Consider the following 16,555-nt stretch of genomic DNA (forward strand, 5'->3'; position numbering starts at 1 on the left):
ATTATTATTCATTTGTTTATCATGCAAATAGAGAGTTTCTTTCTTCTATACTTTCCTATTCTTTTATGCTTTTTTACTTTATTAGTTTTTCTTTTTCTTTCTTTTTACTTGTGTGTTTTAGAATAAATTTGATATCGGCATCAATATTTGGATTCAATATCATACTAAAATATTTGTTACTAGGTTCAGATAAGGGATTTAAATTTAAAGGAGAAGATTATTATGAAAAGATTTCAGATAATGGATTTTAGGATTATCCATATATATTCAAAGTTTAATGTATATGGATAGAAGCAAGCAAATATTATGACATATATTAAAATAAAAATTCTTGCTACTGAATAAAGCCTTCTCATTTTGCAATGTGACACATTGATTTGAAAAGTAATTAATTATTTTGAGTCACCATAATAATTTTGAAGTTTATATATATATATATAAAGTCCATATGCATTCAAGTTAATAACACAATGTCGATATGCTAAAATATTCAGTTTACATATAGACTTATTATAAAATATTAATAAACCATTTTAAAAAAAACTGTCCAATGTTTCAATGTGTTATCATTCCTAGGAATATGGATAGGATTAATTTCGAAACTCTACTGCAGTCATCTTTGTATAAGATCATGCTGTTACTAAACAATAATTGTATCATAAAACTAATCATAAAAAAGCATTAAAATGAAAATTATGATTCAGCAATAGGCCAAAAATTATAAATGGAATTGAATAGCATTAGAGGCATTTATTTAGAAGAATATTTGATACTGAAATATTTAATTTAAAAAAATGAAAGTCAAATATATGTTATATTGTTTGGGAAAAAATAAAACTATTTGTTAAAGAAGATACTTTATGGTCTTCACCGATCTGGAAGGGAATAGAACATATACCTTGACAATATCTTCAGATCATATAAGCTTAGAGTACAACCTTGTGTATATTTTGACTAGGAAAGTAAATTAATTGTGGATGATTCCCTAGTAATTTCTAGCCTGAAAACTACTGTCCAAAAGTTTCAGAACAGCATTAGAGATACTTTGGGGAAAAGTGCACAGTCTCAATCAAAGTAGGGAGAAATAGAGCTACTTCTGTCAACAAAGGATATACATTACTCACCTGTTGCAATCAACAGGCATGTTGAATTCTAAAAAGTAGTAACATCCTGGATCCAGGGATGAGGTACATGCCAGCATCTAAGAATAACATGTTAATTACTGAAAAAGCATTCAGATACTGACAAGATATAGACAGAATCATACAATTAGAAGTAAAACAAGTCATAAATCCTTAGCAGGGTGTATGTTTCACAAATACACATTCATTTTGCTACTAAGGGTTGTGTGATAAATTTCAACCAGTTATAGTTCTATTTTCTTATGATGGAATCTCATCTCTGTTTTCACATGATGGAAAAGTCAGCTATGCTTCAACATCTTTGAGAGATCTTATCTTATATATTTATTATTATCTTATTCTTATATATTTAAATGTAAATATATCAGATGCTTCAAGATATTTAAAATCAAGTTATTATCTGTTATAGTGTTTTAAGTTATTAGCTTAGGTTGAAAGTATCTAAAAAATAATTATAATATTGATAACCAGTTGATGGCATTGATTGCAACAGATTATTAAGAAGGTACTTATTAAAATGAATATTATTTAATCTATTCATTTATTTTAAATTATCTCTGTGTTTTCAGAATGTAAATAAACTTCATATTTTTATTAAAATTATTCAAGTTGGCCTTATTTTTTAATATATATATAAAGTTCATTTTTTATGGAATTTTTTATAATCAATTCATTTTTCTATTCTTAAGGTAGATGGCAAGAATAAAAAGTATACTATCTGAAAAATGGAAAGACATCAAATTCATCGAATGCTAAGATGTTTATGTGAGATAAGGTGTGATAATAATTTTGAAAATCGGCTTCAAACGTAGTCATCAGATGAATGTGGCAGATGCTTGGAACTAGTTGCATAGAACTGACAAATCTAAATCGATCATAAGTTATTTCAATGATGGTAAGATGATTTTATATAATTTAATGTTATAATTTAAAATTATAGAAAAGTAAAGCAAAAAAATTTACTAAAATGGGAAATAGATAATTAAGTATAAATAGATTTTTATTGTAGTTTCTATTCTGTAATTTCATATCAGTTAAAGTTCAATATTTTTTTATGAAGGTAAAATGTCAGGATCTTTGAGCCACCCTGCAAAGAGCAACTGTGATACACAGCAAGTGCATTCTATGTGTTAGATTACTTTCTTTTGGAAGATAGTTGAGTTTTAATGGCTATCTGCTAGAGCTTTAATAAATCTATAATTTTAATAAATATTGTAGAAAGCATTTGATTTTGACAAGAAGTCCCTTTTTTTTTTTTAAAGAAAAATTGTTTATTCTTAATAAACATTCATAGATGAAATTAGTTGCAAAATATTTTAAATTATAATAAAATTGAATGTATATGTTTTGGCACTCTACATGCTATACCAGAGTTACCAAATTTGTCAGTATTTATTTTGGAGTTAGGGAATGTGCATCTCAATTTTTTTTAATATTTTAATTACAATTTAATTAAAAACTAGATATATGCACCAATTAATAATGTTTCGCATATTATTTGTTGGGCCTTTATTAGAGTGGATATCCTGTGAATATTAAACTATGCATGTCTCAAATAAAATTGAATTATTGAAATAATATGGCTATTTTAAAACGTCTATATAAAACTTTGTTTCGCATTCATTTTTTTAGACAATATCGCATTTCATATTTATTTAATTTCATACAAATGCATGCTGAACATCACACTTTCCTTGGTTTAGTTTGCAGGGAGAGTTATCAATCTTTCAATTTGAGTTTTTGTCAATATGATGGCAGTGCACTGAATAAAGCTAGTTTTTCTCTTATACTCATATCATGCTCACACAGATTCAATTTTCTTTTCATTTTGTGCAAAATGAATTCTTGGAAAATATGATTAAAATGTTTTGTCAAAAATAAAAACTTTATTTATAGGTTAAAATATTCCTATCATAAAAAGATTACTTTTTGAACTTTAAAATGATGTAAAAATGAGCATTATGTTGAAATATTTTCGGAAGTTATCGCTTGAAAATGGAAAATTTCGTATAAGTTTTAATTAATACTACTTCCGCCACTAATATCAAGAGGTTGCTAGTTTTTCAAAATAGGCACCTGATGAAGATTGTAAACGCTCCCTGGTCTATCAGGAGGAAAATCTTACATGACGATCTCAAAATTGTACCTGTTTCGGAACTTATTAGAAGAACATCAATTAAATTCTTCGAAAAACTACCCTAGATTCGTAACAAGTTACTTAATCTACCTGCATATGATCCAGCAGTATCCAGCTCGAGGAAACGCCCGAAAGCTGCGATTGATAATGTATATATAAATTTTCCCTCAGTTAAAAAGCTGAGAACTAATTAACTCTGTTACCAATCTGGTGGATTAAATTATCAAAATTATTTGTTTTGGCCTCAGATAGCTACGATGAGCTACACGCGTGAAATTTCTTGAAATGTTTTCTTTCAAGTAAATTTAGTTAAAAAAATCAGTCCCATTAGTTAGAAAGGCACATGCAACGTAACTCCATTAAAATTCTTTGTATTTGAACCCATAAATATGCTAAATATTATTTTTAATTAATTAATTATACCATAAATAATGATAACAAGAACCAAATTTCATGACGTTAGAGCTTTATTGCGCTCGTCCAAACTAGTTTCAGTTAAAATTAACTTTTCCCTAAATTAACAAATTAAAGTACCTATTCCAAATTATGATGTGGAGGTGCTCGTGACCACTTTGTCACATCGCGGAACTCCGAAACATCACGACGTTGCCGTGATTGGATTGAAAAGTGAACGGACCGGTTATTGGAATTATCGTATCATTGAATTGTATATCACTGGAATTTATCGGAGCGGTGACTTCACTGGAAAGTATGAAGTCGCCGCTCCACTTCATGAAAGTAACCTTGACTTTCCGATATTCGCATTTGACCATGCACTATTCCATACAAATCCTTTTTAATTGCTTGTGACTTGACTTTGCATATATTCCGTTTACTGCTGAAGCCATCTATTGGTAGAATATAGAACTAAAGTAAGCAATTACTGTCTGTCGATCACAAGAATAGCTCCCGCCAAGAAGTCTGTCTAGTGGCGGTCGCTGTAGTAACAAGACTAGTTTATTTCTAATGGGGATTTAGCGTGTAGGGAATTGGCGGAATTAAAGGTTACATCACGGCATTCGTCTTCTCGGATTGAAAAGAGTTGCACGCGTTATTTTATCCTTGTGTTTATTTTGCTTTTGCTTTTAAAATTATTTATTCCTTACTGGTTTAATTGATTTTGCTAATTTGCTAAACTTGCAAAATGGCCTTTTAGTTAAGGAAGGGTGAAATTTTGAAATCGCAGGCACGTAAAATTGTATATAATGTTGCGGAATTTTGTTCCAATGAAGCTTCATCGAAATCTGCGTTAATTCCACTCCCACAAGCTCTGAAAAGGGCTTCTCAAGCAACTGGAATTTCTGAAGCTACAATAAAAAAAAAATAAGAAAGGAAGTTTCATCATCCGGCTCATCGACAGTTTTAAAATCACCTGTAAACACCGTAAAAGACCTGGTGAGCGAAACTGTGAAATAGACGACTTTGACAAGTGTGTTATACGGCAAACAATTCAAGGCTTTTACATAAAAGAAAGGAAAGTACCATCCCTCAGAAAATTACTACCCGTGTTGAAAGAAAAAATTGGATTTTCGTGGCAAAAAGACACATTGTGCAAAGTCTTGCATTCAATGAATTTCCGATGGAAGAAGTGCGTGAATAATAGAAAAGTACTCATGGAAAGACCAGATATTGTTTTTTGGAGACACAGATATTTGAGAGAAATGAGATGTCACAGGAAAGCTGGACGACCGATTGTCTATATTGATGAAACTTGGGTAGACAGCAATTTGACATTTAAGAAATGTTGGCAAGATGACACAGTTTTGGGAGTTACAGCAAATGTTAATTCGAAAAATAGACTTATAGTTGTTCATGCTGGGTCATCAACGGGTTTCCTTACGGGTGCTTTACTAGTATATAAAGCATCAACAAAAAGCGGCGACTATCACGGGCAAATGAACTATGAAAACTTTAAAAAATGGGTGTTGGAAAAACTTCTTCCAAATTAGCAACCAAACAGTGTCGTATGCATGGATAATGCACCGTATCATACGACTGTCGAAAACCCCACTCCAACGAAGTATTCTACAAAAAAAGTTATGATAGACTGGTTGAAAAACAACGGAATACCCTGCGATCAAAAAATGCGAAAAGCGGAACTGTTCTCTCTTATAGACAGTAATCGTCCAAAGAAAATTGTCTATAAAATTGATAATTTAATAGAGAAAGAAGGACATGAAGTTATCCGACTACCCCCTTATCATTGCGATTTGAACGCAATCGAATTTGTGTGGTCCTCTGTAAAAAGAATAATAAAGGGACGAAATGTTACTGGCGATTTAAGTTTGGACAATCTGAATTCTCTTCTTCAAACAGCTATCACTGAAGTTACTTCGGCAGAATGGGCAGCGCATTGCAAACACTTAGAAAAGCTTGAAAATAATTATTGGGAGAAAGATGGACTGTTAGAAGATTTAGTGGACGAACTGTCATTTCAAATTGACACCAATGATGATTCTGATTCAGAAGAAACCGAAACTTGTGAGAGTGATTTAGAGGATTGTGAAATGCTTGAATGAACATTATTTTCGAAATTTAGACGGTATTTTATTTTATTTTACTTTTAAAACTGTTTTTCCTTAGAAATTGTTGGAAAATACATGCTGAAAGTTTAATAATCAACGAAGTTCTGTCATTGTATTTATAATCTAAAGTCCTTGATAATTATTGATAGTTATGAAAATATTAAACAATTATTAAAAAGTTAAATAATTACTTTATTGTAATAATTTTCATCTTTATTGCATATTCATTAATATTTCATTTTTATGTCTAAAAGTTTAAATATTATTATATAATTAATATATTAAACAATTTTTTCACTCTTTATAAATCAATTTAAAAAAATCGCCAATACGTCATCAAGGCGATCAGTTAGCCAACATCGATGCCTTTCTTTTTAAATCCCCTATTGAAAATAGAGCAGGTCTTGTTTCCACGGCAACAGACTATCGTAGACATATTGGCGGGAGCTATTCTTGATGTAGACAAACAGTAAGTAACGTTAACAAGAAATGACATATATATTTAATTCAAATTTTTCAGAAAATGGTTTACTCCAATAAAGAAATTAAATAAATAGTTTTGAAAAAAAATCAAATTTAAGAAGTAAGCTGAAATAGATAAATTAATTCAATCACATGTTACTTAAATTAGTAAATTAAGTATTAATTACAATTGACAAATTTTATATTTAATATTAAGTAATAATATTTAATTAATAATATGATTGAAATAACAGATATTTGGAACAAATATTTAAAAATAAGAATAGTAAAACTATTTGTTATTCAAAAAATCGTGGATTATGCATCTCTAATCATAATAAAAAGGCAAAAATTCTATTTGAGTTTCGAATATGGATTCGGTCCTGGATCCGGAATCAAGTATCTGGAGATTTGGAGAAAATAGTTGGAACCAAGAATTGCTAAAGTTGGTTCAGACGAGGCGTATTATTGCGCGCAATAGAAGGTCACGCCTACTTCAGGAAAATCACGTGACTGCAACGGGACAATGGCAAATGGTTGTCCCGTCGGGACAACTATTAGCCATTGTCCCATCAACGTTGTCTCAACTGTTCACACGGGGACAATAGAGGGACAACAGTAGAGAGACAACGATTGCGCGCAATAAAAAGACTCGTGTGAACCCACCGTACTTGAATTTACAAATATTATGACAGGAACTATGAAGCTTTGTTTTAGATAAAAAAAAAAAGATTGAATGAGTTTAATGGAATAGAGACTAAATATAAATATTTGTCAAGCATCATCTTGAATACATTTCTTTCTTTCTTTTTTTTTATAAATATTTTTAAATAGTGCGTGCTCTGGCATCAATATCATTTTGATACTTCCTCTTACTCCCCCCCCCGTCTGTAAAATTCAAATTGGTTACCGATGTGCTGCATTGATGTAAGTATAATAACAATTAATTGAAAATCTTGTGTATTTCATGTTGTATGTATAAATATATGCCGGTAATTAAATAACTCACTTCTCATAAAATTGGAATTATTGTAATCAGTAAGATACGAAGCATTTTCATTCTATGTCATCGTTAAATTAAGCCGTTATTTAGAAATAAAAAATTAACGACTATAAAAGTATTATCATTGAATGATATTTGTTGATTGATATAATCATTGATTCTCTTGCTGTACAAAAAGTTATTTTAAATGTTTTGTTTTATTATTTAAAGAAATACTTTTTTACATATGATATAATCGACAAAAACAAAAGTATTAACTGATTATTAAAGTAATATATATTTTCAGTTATGTTTTATTGCCATTTGTTTTTAACTAAGATTCTTTAACTTATAAAATGATTCAAACAAAGCCAAAGAAATGCAAAGTAAAATTTAAAAAATCAAGGATGAAGATGTAAGCATTGACATGGAATATTGGCCATGAAGAAGAAAGCTACTCTATGTATTCAAAGAAATTTTATGCTATGTGTGAATTAATGACTTATGTTTTAATTGTAATCCTCAGTCATTAATGTGGTGTCTATGAGAATAAAAAAAAGCAATTTTCAAAATATTTTTTAACTTTAATCTTTTACTAATATATTGTAATTTTCTGAATTAAAACATAAAAAATTTATCACTTATATACAACATTTTTTCCTTTCACCCAAACATATTTATTTACAGAGAAATGAACTCCAAATTATAAACATTTTAATAGAATATTAAGCACAATACTATGGCTGACAATTTTATTTTAACATAAGTTTAATAAGAAATCAGATATAACAAGATAAGCACCAAAGTTTCTATTGGAACAGCAGAATTTTTCTATTCAGAAAAAGCAGGTAATTAAATTAAAAGTGTATAGGACAGAGGCATATCTAAGAAATGGCACCCAAGGCAAATACCAAAACAGCTCTCTTATTTTAAAAGTAAAATCCTCACATTTCATAGGTCCCAAAACTTATGACGACATAAATTATAAACAAACAAACTAAAAACGCTCCATATATAGAATGTGGGTAGAAATAAAACCTAGATAATCATGTATCATATATATATATATATATATATGATTATATCATATATAATGTTTTTGGACTAATATGATTTATCTCCCAATCAATGCATCTGAATCACCCTATCTGATTAATTAAACTAAGTATAAGAAATAAACATAACAATTATAAAAGCAATTGCTATTAATAAAAATATTAGCATTTATGCCTTAAAGCATAATAATGACAGACAAGTCAAAATGTTACATTAAGTTACGTTATATGTGATTATTTTAAATGTTCCACAAGGTACCTTAAATCTGCCCTGATGAAATCATAAGTATTCTTTTTTTTTAAAAAAAATATTTCTAATATATTAAAACTTTCACATAAATAACTGTTCAAACTTTTTTCTGTGCCGTTAAAATATTAATACATTAAAAAAAAAATTATTGGGGAAATTTCCCAAAATTTCTTAAAATACTATTGAAAATATGTAAGATACATCTTTATCACACCTTTTAGATAGAAGACTCATCTTTATTTAACGCATGTTGTTCAGTTATCTCTGTTATTGTGACTTATGGCACTTTATTAGCTAGCTGACTGTTATCTGTCCGCGATTTAAGCCGAATGAGTGTCTTTTGTTTTTTCAGTAGGGCCAAGAATATGGCTTAGCTATTTCATGTGTCACATTCGCTTGCACAACCTTTTTTTACAGGGGGGGGGGGGCAGATTCATATACCGCAGAGATAGAACACAGAAGAAATACCATGCCCAAACCCGAGACACCCAGATCACGGGGAAGACGCTTTACCCCTATGCCAGGATGCTGCCTCAATTATCTCTTTTAATACCAAAAAATGAAAACATTTATAACCATAACCTTTGCTAATAAATTTGTCATCAATATAATTTGGAGGATGGGAATATGGATCCTGGAGAATGATTTTTTCATAAAATCATAAAGATAATTAATTTTTAAAAAATGGAAAATTATGGTGGTTGTTATGATAATTATCTTTAATGGGTTAGTCATATGAATAAAAAAATTATATAGTAAATTTATTTTCTTGTCAAGAACTTAACATTTTTAAACATTTAGAGATTAAGGTTGTAACTTTTTTAAAGTTTTACTTTTTTTTAAATGTATGTTATCATATCATGATTTATATTTCAAAATTAATTTGGTATGCAAAGCATTTTTTTTTTTAATAAAAAAAGATTGATTTAGTGAGTTACTATTTTTTTTCTGTTGAAATATTCTATATATATATATATATAAGTATTTCATAAGAGGGTGCTTTAGCTTAGTTTTAGACTAGAATCCAAGAAATTTATTCTTCTATTTTGTAAATAGCGGAATTTATTCTACAATTATAATTAGCAGGAGTATGTATTTATAACTATATTTTTCTGTTAACTATTGTATTCTTTACCACAAGCATTGTCGGATTTTGATAAAAAAGAATTTTACATAAAATTTTGTGTATTTACAGTATTATGCTTTTATATTAACACAATTTTGCTATTTTGTTTAGTGCACTGTAATGGCTCTTGTGGGAAAAGAGTCCAACTCCAATTAACTATTTTATAATTAGCTACATAACGGGCAATTATTAGATTTAAATTAAATTGATACTTAACTAAAATCATATATAATCTTAATTAAATCTTATATTTTTAGAAAGTCATACTGTACCTTTTCAATAGTTAAATATAAGGGCCTAAGCCATTAGCTCCAAAGCATCAGTATCTTTCAGTTTTATTTTCACATCTAAATTTAGTTCAAACAGTAAAATAATTTTACACACTATTTCTCCCCCCCTCTTTATTTTCCTATGTATTTCTTGGAGGAGGGGGGGGGGGGCTTTATCATAATTACTGCTTCTATAGCAAACTATAGGAAAAATTAAATACTTTCTATAATTAAATTAAAATTGATTTACATTAGGAAATTAATGTATCTTAATTAGTCATAATTTTATGTTTAGAAATATTTATCCAAGTATTATAAGTTTAAAATATTACCCTATAATACCAATGCTTTATTTCATTTATAATAAAATGTCATTTTTATCATGCTCGTTTCATGATCTGTCTGGATTGTATTATATATTTAATGATTAATAATAAATATTTGAAAAGATAATTACTAAGGAATGCTTCGTATATGATTTACAAATGAAACTCATAAGTTCATCTTCACAAAATTTTAATATAATGGTACATATCTTAAAATCTTTCAATTATAAAGATATCAATTTAATGTCAAACTTAAAATTAAATAAAGATATTTATCAATAACCAGAATTTAGAAAAAATCCTTTTAATAAAATATAAGTGATAACTCCTTGACTTTAATTTTAAAAATGAAAAGAAATATGCAAATATGGATATAGAGTTCCAATTCAAAAGCATTGTTTAAAAAATAAATTATTTTATCAAATTAGAGTAAAGTAAAATTTAAATTAATAATTGATTTTGAATTTTTTTAAACTTTAATATTGTTGAACATTTAATTAGGATAAGCATTAGCCAAATATTATGTAATAATTCAATGAAATATATCATATCTTTTTGGCTATATAAAATTCTCAAACTGAACTATTTTATAAGGATGAGCGGTGATAGAGTTGAATTTCCGGTTAATAATTCATTTTCAAACATAGCTCTAACATGGCTTTTTTTATTGTTATTTTTATTTGTGAAAGACAAATTTAAAAAAATAAATAAATAAAACTGCTAACATTTCTGTTGTTTGTTATTTGTCAATTCAAATTAACTACAAAATAAATTCAATCCAGTCTTAGAAAGTAGTGAAAATATTCAATTAATAATTTTTGTTATTCTAACCATGCCATCTTTCATCACAAAAAACATTTTATTTTACAGGTCCTTTTTGTATCAAGCTTAGTACCTTTATTTTTAGTGAAACTTATTTCTGGTTCAGTTTAATTCCTATATATTAGCTTTTTAAAAATAATTCCTTGTTGACTCATTGGAAAGTTTGGTGAATATATATATATATATTGAAATTATAAGTGAATAAAATTTTCACCCTCTAATATTAAAATGAAATTTTGAACTTTTATTCATATCTTAAAAAATAATATAGTTATTGACCTTAAGTCTTTTTTTATGAAAATTTTAGGTATTTTATGCATTTTGCACACATTTTTATCATTAAAAAAATAAATTTTAATATGAAAAAAAAAAACTTACAAATTAGTGCATAAAGTGAAGGTTGAGTTTATTTTATGGTGGAATGAGAGGCCATCTCATTCCAATGAGTACATTACATTTACATTAAGTTTTCTATTTTGCCTCTGAAATTCACTTAGGAGTGCATTTAAAAATCCCAAAATGTTGATAGCATTTTATTCGGCATTCAAATACAACTCAATTGTTGCTCTTCGGTTTAGACGAGAGTCTTGTAGCATGCTAGAATTTTTGCTTATTGGTTCATATAATGTCACAGAATATAAGAAATTACTGGAAAATGGTAATTTCGGTTCCTGATAAGTAATCTGTGAGATTGTAACTATTTAATTTTACAAAAATACTGTCCTAATTATTTCTCTATAATTAATGCATAACAAATTTCCTATTTTGTAACAAGAATAGGGCAAATGTTTATTACAGAATTCTCAAATTTCATAAAAATATGTTGTAATTGTAATTATTGGAATATTGTATAATTGTAAATGGAATAAAAAAGAATTCAGTCATCAAAGTACTATTAAATGTATTTAGTATTAATATTTACATGCAAAATCATCTAAAATTCATTTATTCCCTGCATGTGCAAAAATGAAGAATTTCAAGTTATTTCACTGGTTGATGAAGTATTGATTGATATTTTAGCTTACACCATTATTTTTGTAAGTATAAAATTACTTAGTTTTTGCTTAGTATTTAAATGAAAGATTGGAGCAGATGGAAAGCATTTTTAAAACAATAAATTTCAGTTTATTTGAATGTCAGAATAAATAAACTTCTTGCAAAATAAAATTTTGAAAAAAAAAAATTCTTGATAAACAAAAATAATTTATAAAAAAATTACTCAAAATTTCATATAAATTTAATTTCTAAATTAGAACTCTTCTTAAAGATCCGATACTTATGAAGAAAACAAAAGATTATAAATGACTTTTTTTATACAATATTTGCAGTCTTTTGTTTTTCTTTAATTATATGTACAATTGTAATTTGTCAAATAATATTGTTTACAGTGCATTAAAGTATTCTTATAGAAATACTTTTGAAAAGAACTTTAAGAAAATTACATACATCGTATAACACAAAAATTACACATTCTAATATAAATTTTTGATTATTAAGCTGGATACTTCTTAAAGACATCCTTATTGGTCAGTTACTCTCATAATTATATAAAAATAATATTTAATCTTATAATTGTATAAATTACAAATATTTTATTATTATGTCTGCTTTCAAGTATTTATTTATATCAGAAATATGGGATTATTATTACCTTAAAAAGGTGCAGCAAGTATGGAAATTAAAGAGGTGTAAAATAAATGAATGAACATTTTAAATGATATCCTTATCAATAACAAGCATATCTCCACTATACATATCTTCATATAATGAATTCCTGCATAGTCAAAAAGCATTTATATAGAACACTAAGCTGTCAGTAAAGCATAAAGGAAAACTGATTTACAATGAATTAAATGTGCTACTATTTTTATATGCTCGTAAAATAAAGTGGTGTATCATTCCATTTCGGTTATGAGTAATAAGCAATGATGATAAGAATAGTATAAGCTGATAATGCTGGAATAAAACACAAAAAGAATAAAAATCAATTAATTTTTTTTGTCTACCCCTCTATCAGTAGACATTAATTTTATCAGTAAAATGAATATTTCATTCAAACAATAGAAAATATATTCAGTATTATTTCTTTTGCTTATACAACAAAACTTTCCATTTTGATGCTTCCAGCATAATGGTGCTTCAAGCTCAGTTGCAATTTAAGCAAAATTTTCAATATTGTTGAATATTTCTTTGCAGAAAGGAATCAAACTTTTCCAGGAAAGTTTTGCTGTGAATATTTTTATCATGCATGAAGTAGCAATTGATTTTTGACATGTAAAAATAACTTTAGTTCCTTTTAAAGTGTTACAAAAAAAACTATTACTGAAGTTTAGAGAATATATAAATCTTGTATATCTAAATATCGAAACAACCTCTTGATAGAAAATGTCAAATATCTCCTGATCTAATCACCACATAATCACCATATAATTTTCATCTATGGTGATTGATTGAAAAATAAAATTGGGTAGCTCCTTCACTCCACGACTGTCCAATAATCTAGTCCATAAGATAGGTAAGAAATTGCATTTTTTAAACAAGCGTTTGAGGGTTGTTGGGTTGAAAGAAAAATACTAAATTAACAAAGGTAAAGTTTATTGCTGAGCATTTGAATTATAAAACAATTAATTATTTCTTTTTATTGTTCTTTGTTAGGATGGATTTCAACTCGCCAGCTTCATTGGTGTTCTATTCTTCAGTGAAAATTGCAGCAACTCTTTTCTGTCGTCAAGATTTGTTCTATTTGGAACAGAAGCAGTTGCATCTTGTAGGATGGGTTCAAGTCCAAGATAGTGTTGCACAGCTGGTACAATCTTTGCAGTTGCCTAAAAATATTGAAGAAAATGTTCAGGAACTAATTCAACCCATAGGCGATCAGATTAGAAGGTGGCTATCAAAACGCTCATTCGTTTCCAGAGGCAAAGTTGATTTGTATAACAAATTTAGTTGGACATCTCATGGTATGATTGATTATCGAAAAACAGCTGAAAATTTAATTGAAAGCAAGCAGCTTGATTTATGTATAGAATTCACTCTGGCACATTTAGATGCTGTTGATGATTATGCACTTTATGTATATCAAGATCCTCTAAAATTGGCCCAAGTAGTATTAGAAGATAACTCAATTCCAGTACGTGGAACAGATAGCAAGGCTAAGTATGAATGCTGTCTTATGATGAAACATCTTATAATAAAACGCTTTGAGGAGGACCCTACATTATTAAACAGTCCTTCTGCCTTAGAACCCAATTTTTATGAGTCTGCAGTTAATACGACTGCAAGCAATGGAAATACAGCTTTGACTCGATATTTTATAGCCAAAATTGAACCTCATATAAAGGCTTCCCTTGTAAGGAATCAAGTTCTCAAAATCTTAAAAACTAATAATCGTTTTGTGAATCTTGATACTCTTTTATTTTTACTTTCTCAGATGGATACTCGCCAAATTAGTGAACTTTTCATTGAGAATACTGAGCATGTTTTGCTTCGATTTTTGGAATGGCCTCTGCAGAGACATTTCATGAAGTTAGCTAGCAAACTGTGGAATGCTATGTCACCAGCAACTTTCATTTCAGTATTACAAGCCATTGTACAACACATTATACAACATTGCTCAGTGTCAATCAATCCTTTTGGTTACAAAGACATTTTCAGAGATTTCTGGCTTAGTAGCCCTGCTGAGTATAGAAGAATCTGTGTGAATGAATTGATTATTCCAATTATGTCTAATCTGTTCTGTTCACATGGTTATTTCAGTACAGTGTTACATTTATTTGGGAATGAAAGTTATCATGAAAAATTGGAAATGCTATTCTTTTCTAATGCAGATGCAGTTCTTGAAATTTTATCAAATGAAAACAAAGCTAAGGCTTTTGAATCCATTGTACAAAGATATTTTTCACCTGATGACATTCCATTTGACTTTGGAGAAAAATATAATATATTTACTCAAAAATATTTAGAGTGTTATTATGGTGAAATTGATATAGCTGATTAATGGCATATGTCTGCATCGAGATATTTTAAATATTTTTGAAATGATTGAACTATAATCTTGAGTGTTTGTAAATAGATTTTGTTAATTTGACTGTAAAAAAACAATAGTTTTTATTTGTATATAATGAATAATAAATATATTCTGATTTTGTATCAGTTTTATGTATTTGTTTCCATTGATTCTTAATTTAAGATTATAATTTGATAGAATCCCTCAAAATAAGTGTATTAATGTATAATGTACCATATAATATGTATAATATATACAAAGTATCTAGTAACTTGAACTGAGGAAAAAGAAGAATGATAAATTGCATCTTGATGAATATGTGGATTTCTTTGAAAAATTAATATATCAATTTATCTCTAGTACTTGGCGTTTTTTGGTTTAAGGTGTAATAGATTATTTCTATTTTGATATCTTGTTTTGTTTATTACTAGCTACCTGTGGCGACCAACTGGTTCATTGGGACTACTGAGTATTGAAATGTCCAATTTAATATTTCATGTTGTTTGGTATCTGAATTGCTTCTTAACCCTTATGTTCATTTTGTATAGTATACCATACATATAAAATATACAAATAATAATAAACAAATAAAATATACAAAAAATACATATAAAAATATACTACCACTATAAAATATCTTGCCACGATAAGGGTTAAACAAAATATTTTACTCATAGTGTTATAAAATCCTTGTCCCATTCTATTCACTATTCACAACACTTTCTAACTTTCTGTCAGCTGTTATAAAATTTGAACTTTAAATTTAATCAAAGGTGATTAAATTTCTATTAGTACAAAAACTTTTTTGTTGAAACTAAACATTTTTTTAATGTACGTTCAGAAAACAAAATCATTCAGCATTGAAATCTTATATGCACAACCGAATATTTTTTGCAACATCTCAAAAAGATTATTAAATGAATAAGTAAATAAATATCTGTTCCATCAAAGAAAACATCTGTTTCATTTTTAATTTCGCTTTCAAAAGGATTTAAATTGATCTAAATAATATTTTATTTTTGTTTCAGTCAATAAATGTACTTTTAAAAAATACAGAAGTCTAAATTTTATATGATTTGATATTCTAATTTTTAAATTAAAAATGTGTTTATGTCTTCTATGAACAAGTTCAACTGATTTATGAAGTTTTGAATATCATTATTTTAAGACAATGAACAATTTCATAATTTTAGGCCTTAGGGAAAATCAGGGAGCTGATTCGCGTATCTTCATTGAGATGGTCATTGGAACAGTCTGGCACAGAAATAGTCCTTTGGTATCTGAAGATAAATATTATTCGCTTTGTCAGTTTCCATTGATTTTCTTACTATCCAGTGGCAGATTTGACTGTGGCCACAGGCGCTGAAATATTTTATAGCCTCTTCTGGAAAACTATATTGGTGACAAGAAAGGAATAAGAACTTAACTTATTTGAGCTTTTGATTTTATCTTA

General features: G+C 27.9%; 2 protein-coding genes across 4 annotated transcripts; both read left to right on the top strand.

Annotated features, from left to right (window-relative positions):
- Positions 1-1,614: 1,614 nt before the first annotated feature.
- Positions 1,615-15,178, top strand: LOC129957427 (uncharacterized). Of its 3 annotated transcripts, XM_056069741.1 has the most exons (5): positions 1,615-1,647; positions 1,832-2,037; positions 7,101-7,193; positions 12,069-12,133; positions 13,752-15,178. In XM_056069741.1, the coding sequence occupies exon 5, from the start codon at positions 13,753-13,755 to the stop codon at positions 15,091-15,093; it is 1,341 nt and encodes a 446-aa protein (XP_055925716.1). In that variant the 5' UTR covers positions 1,615-1,647; positions 1,832-2,037; positions 7,101-7,193; positions 12,069-12,133; position 13,752; the 3' UTR covers positions 15,094-15,178. The 3 variants fall into 3 exon arrangements, with proteins under 3 accessions (XP_055925716.1, XP_055925717.1, XP_055925715.1); XM_056069742.1 differs by lacking the exon at positions 7,101-7,193; XM_056069740.1 differs by lacking the exons at positions 1,615-1,647; positions 1,832-2,037; positions 12,069-12,133 and having other exon boundaries at positions 6,749-7,193.
- Positions 5,250-5,798, top strand: LOC129956817 (uncharacterized). The gene has a single exon (XM_056068765.1). It carries the CDS (start codon positions 5,250-5,252, stop codon positions 5,796-5,798), a length of 549 nt encoding a protein of 182 aa, XP_055924740.1.
- Positions 15,179-16,555: the final 1,377 nt, after the last annotated feature.

Source organism: Argiope bruennichi, chromosome 11 (genome assembly GCF_947563725.1).
Source record: "Argiope bruennichi chromosome 11, qqArgBrue1.1, whole genome shotgun sequence".
NCBI lineage: Eukaryota > Metazoa > Arthropoda > Arachnida > Araneae > Araneidae > Argiope > Argiope bruennichi.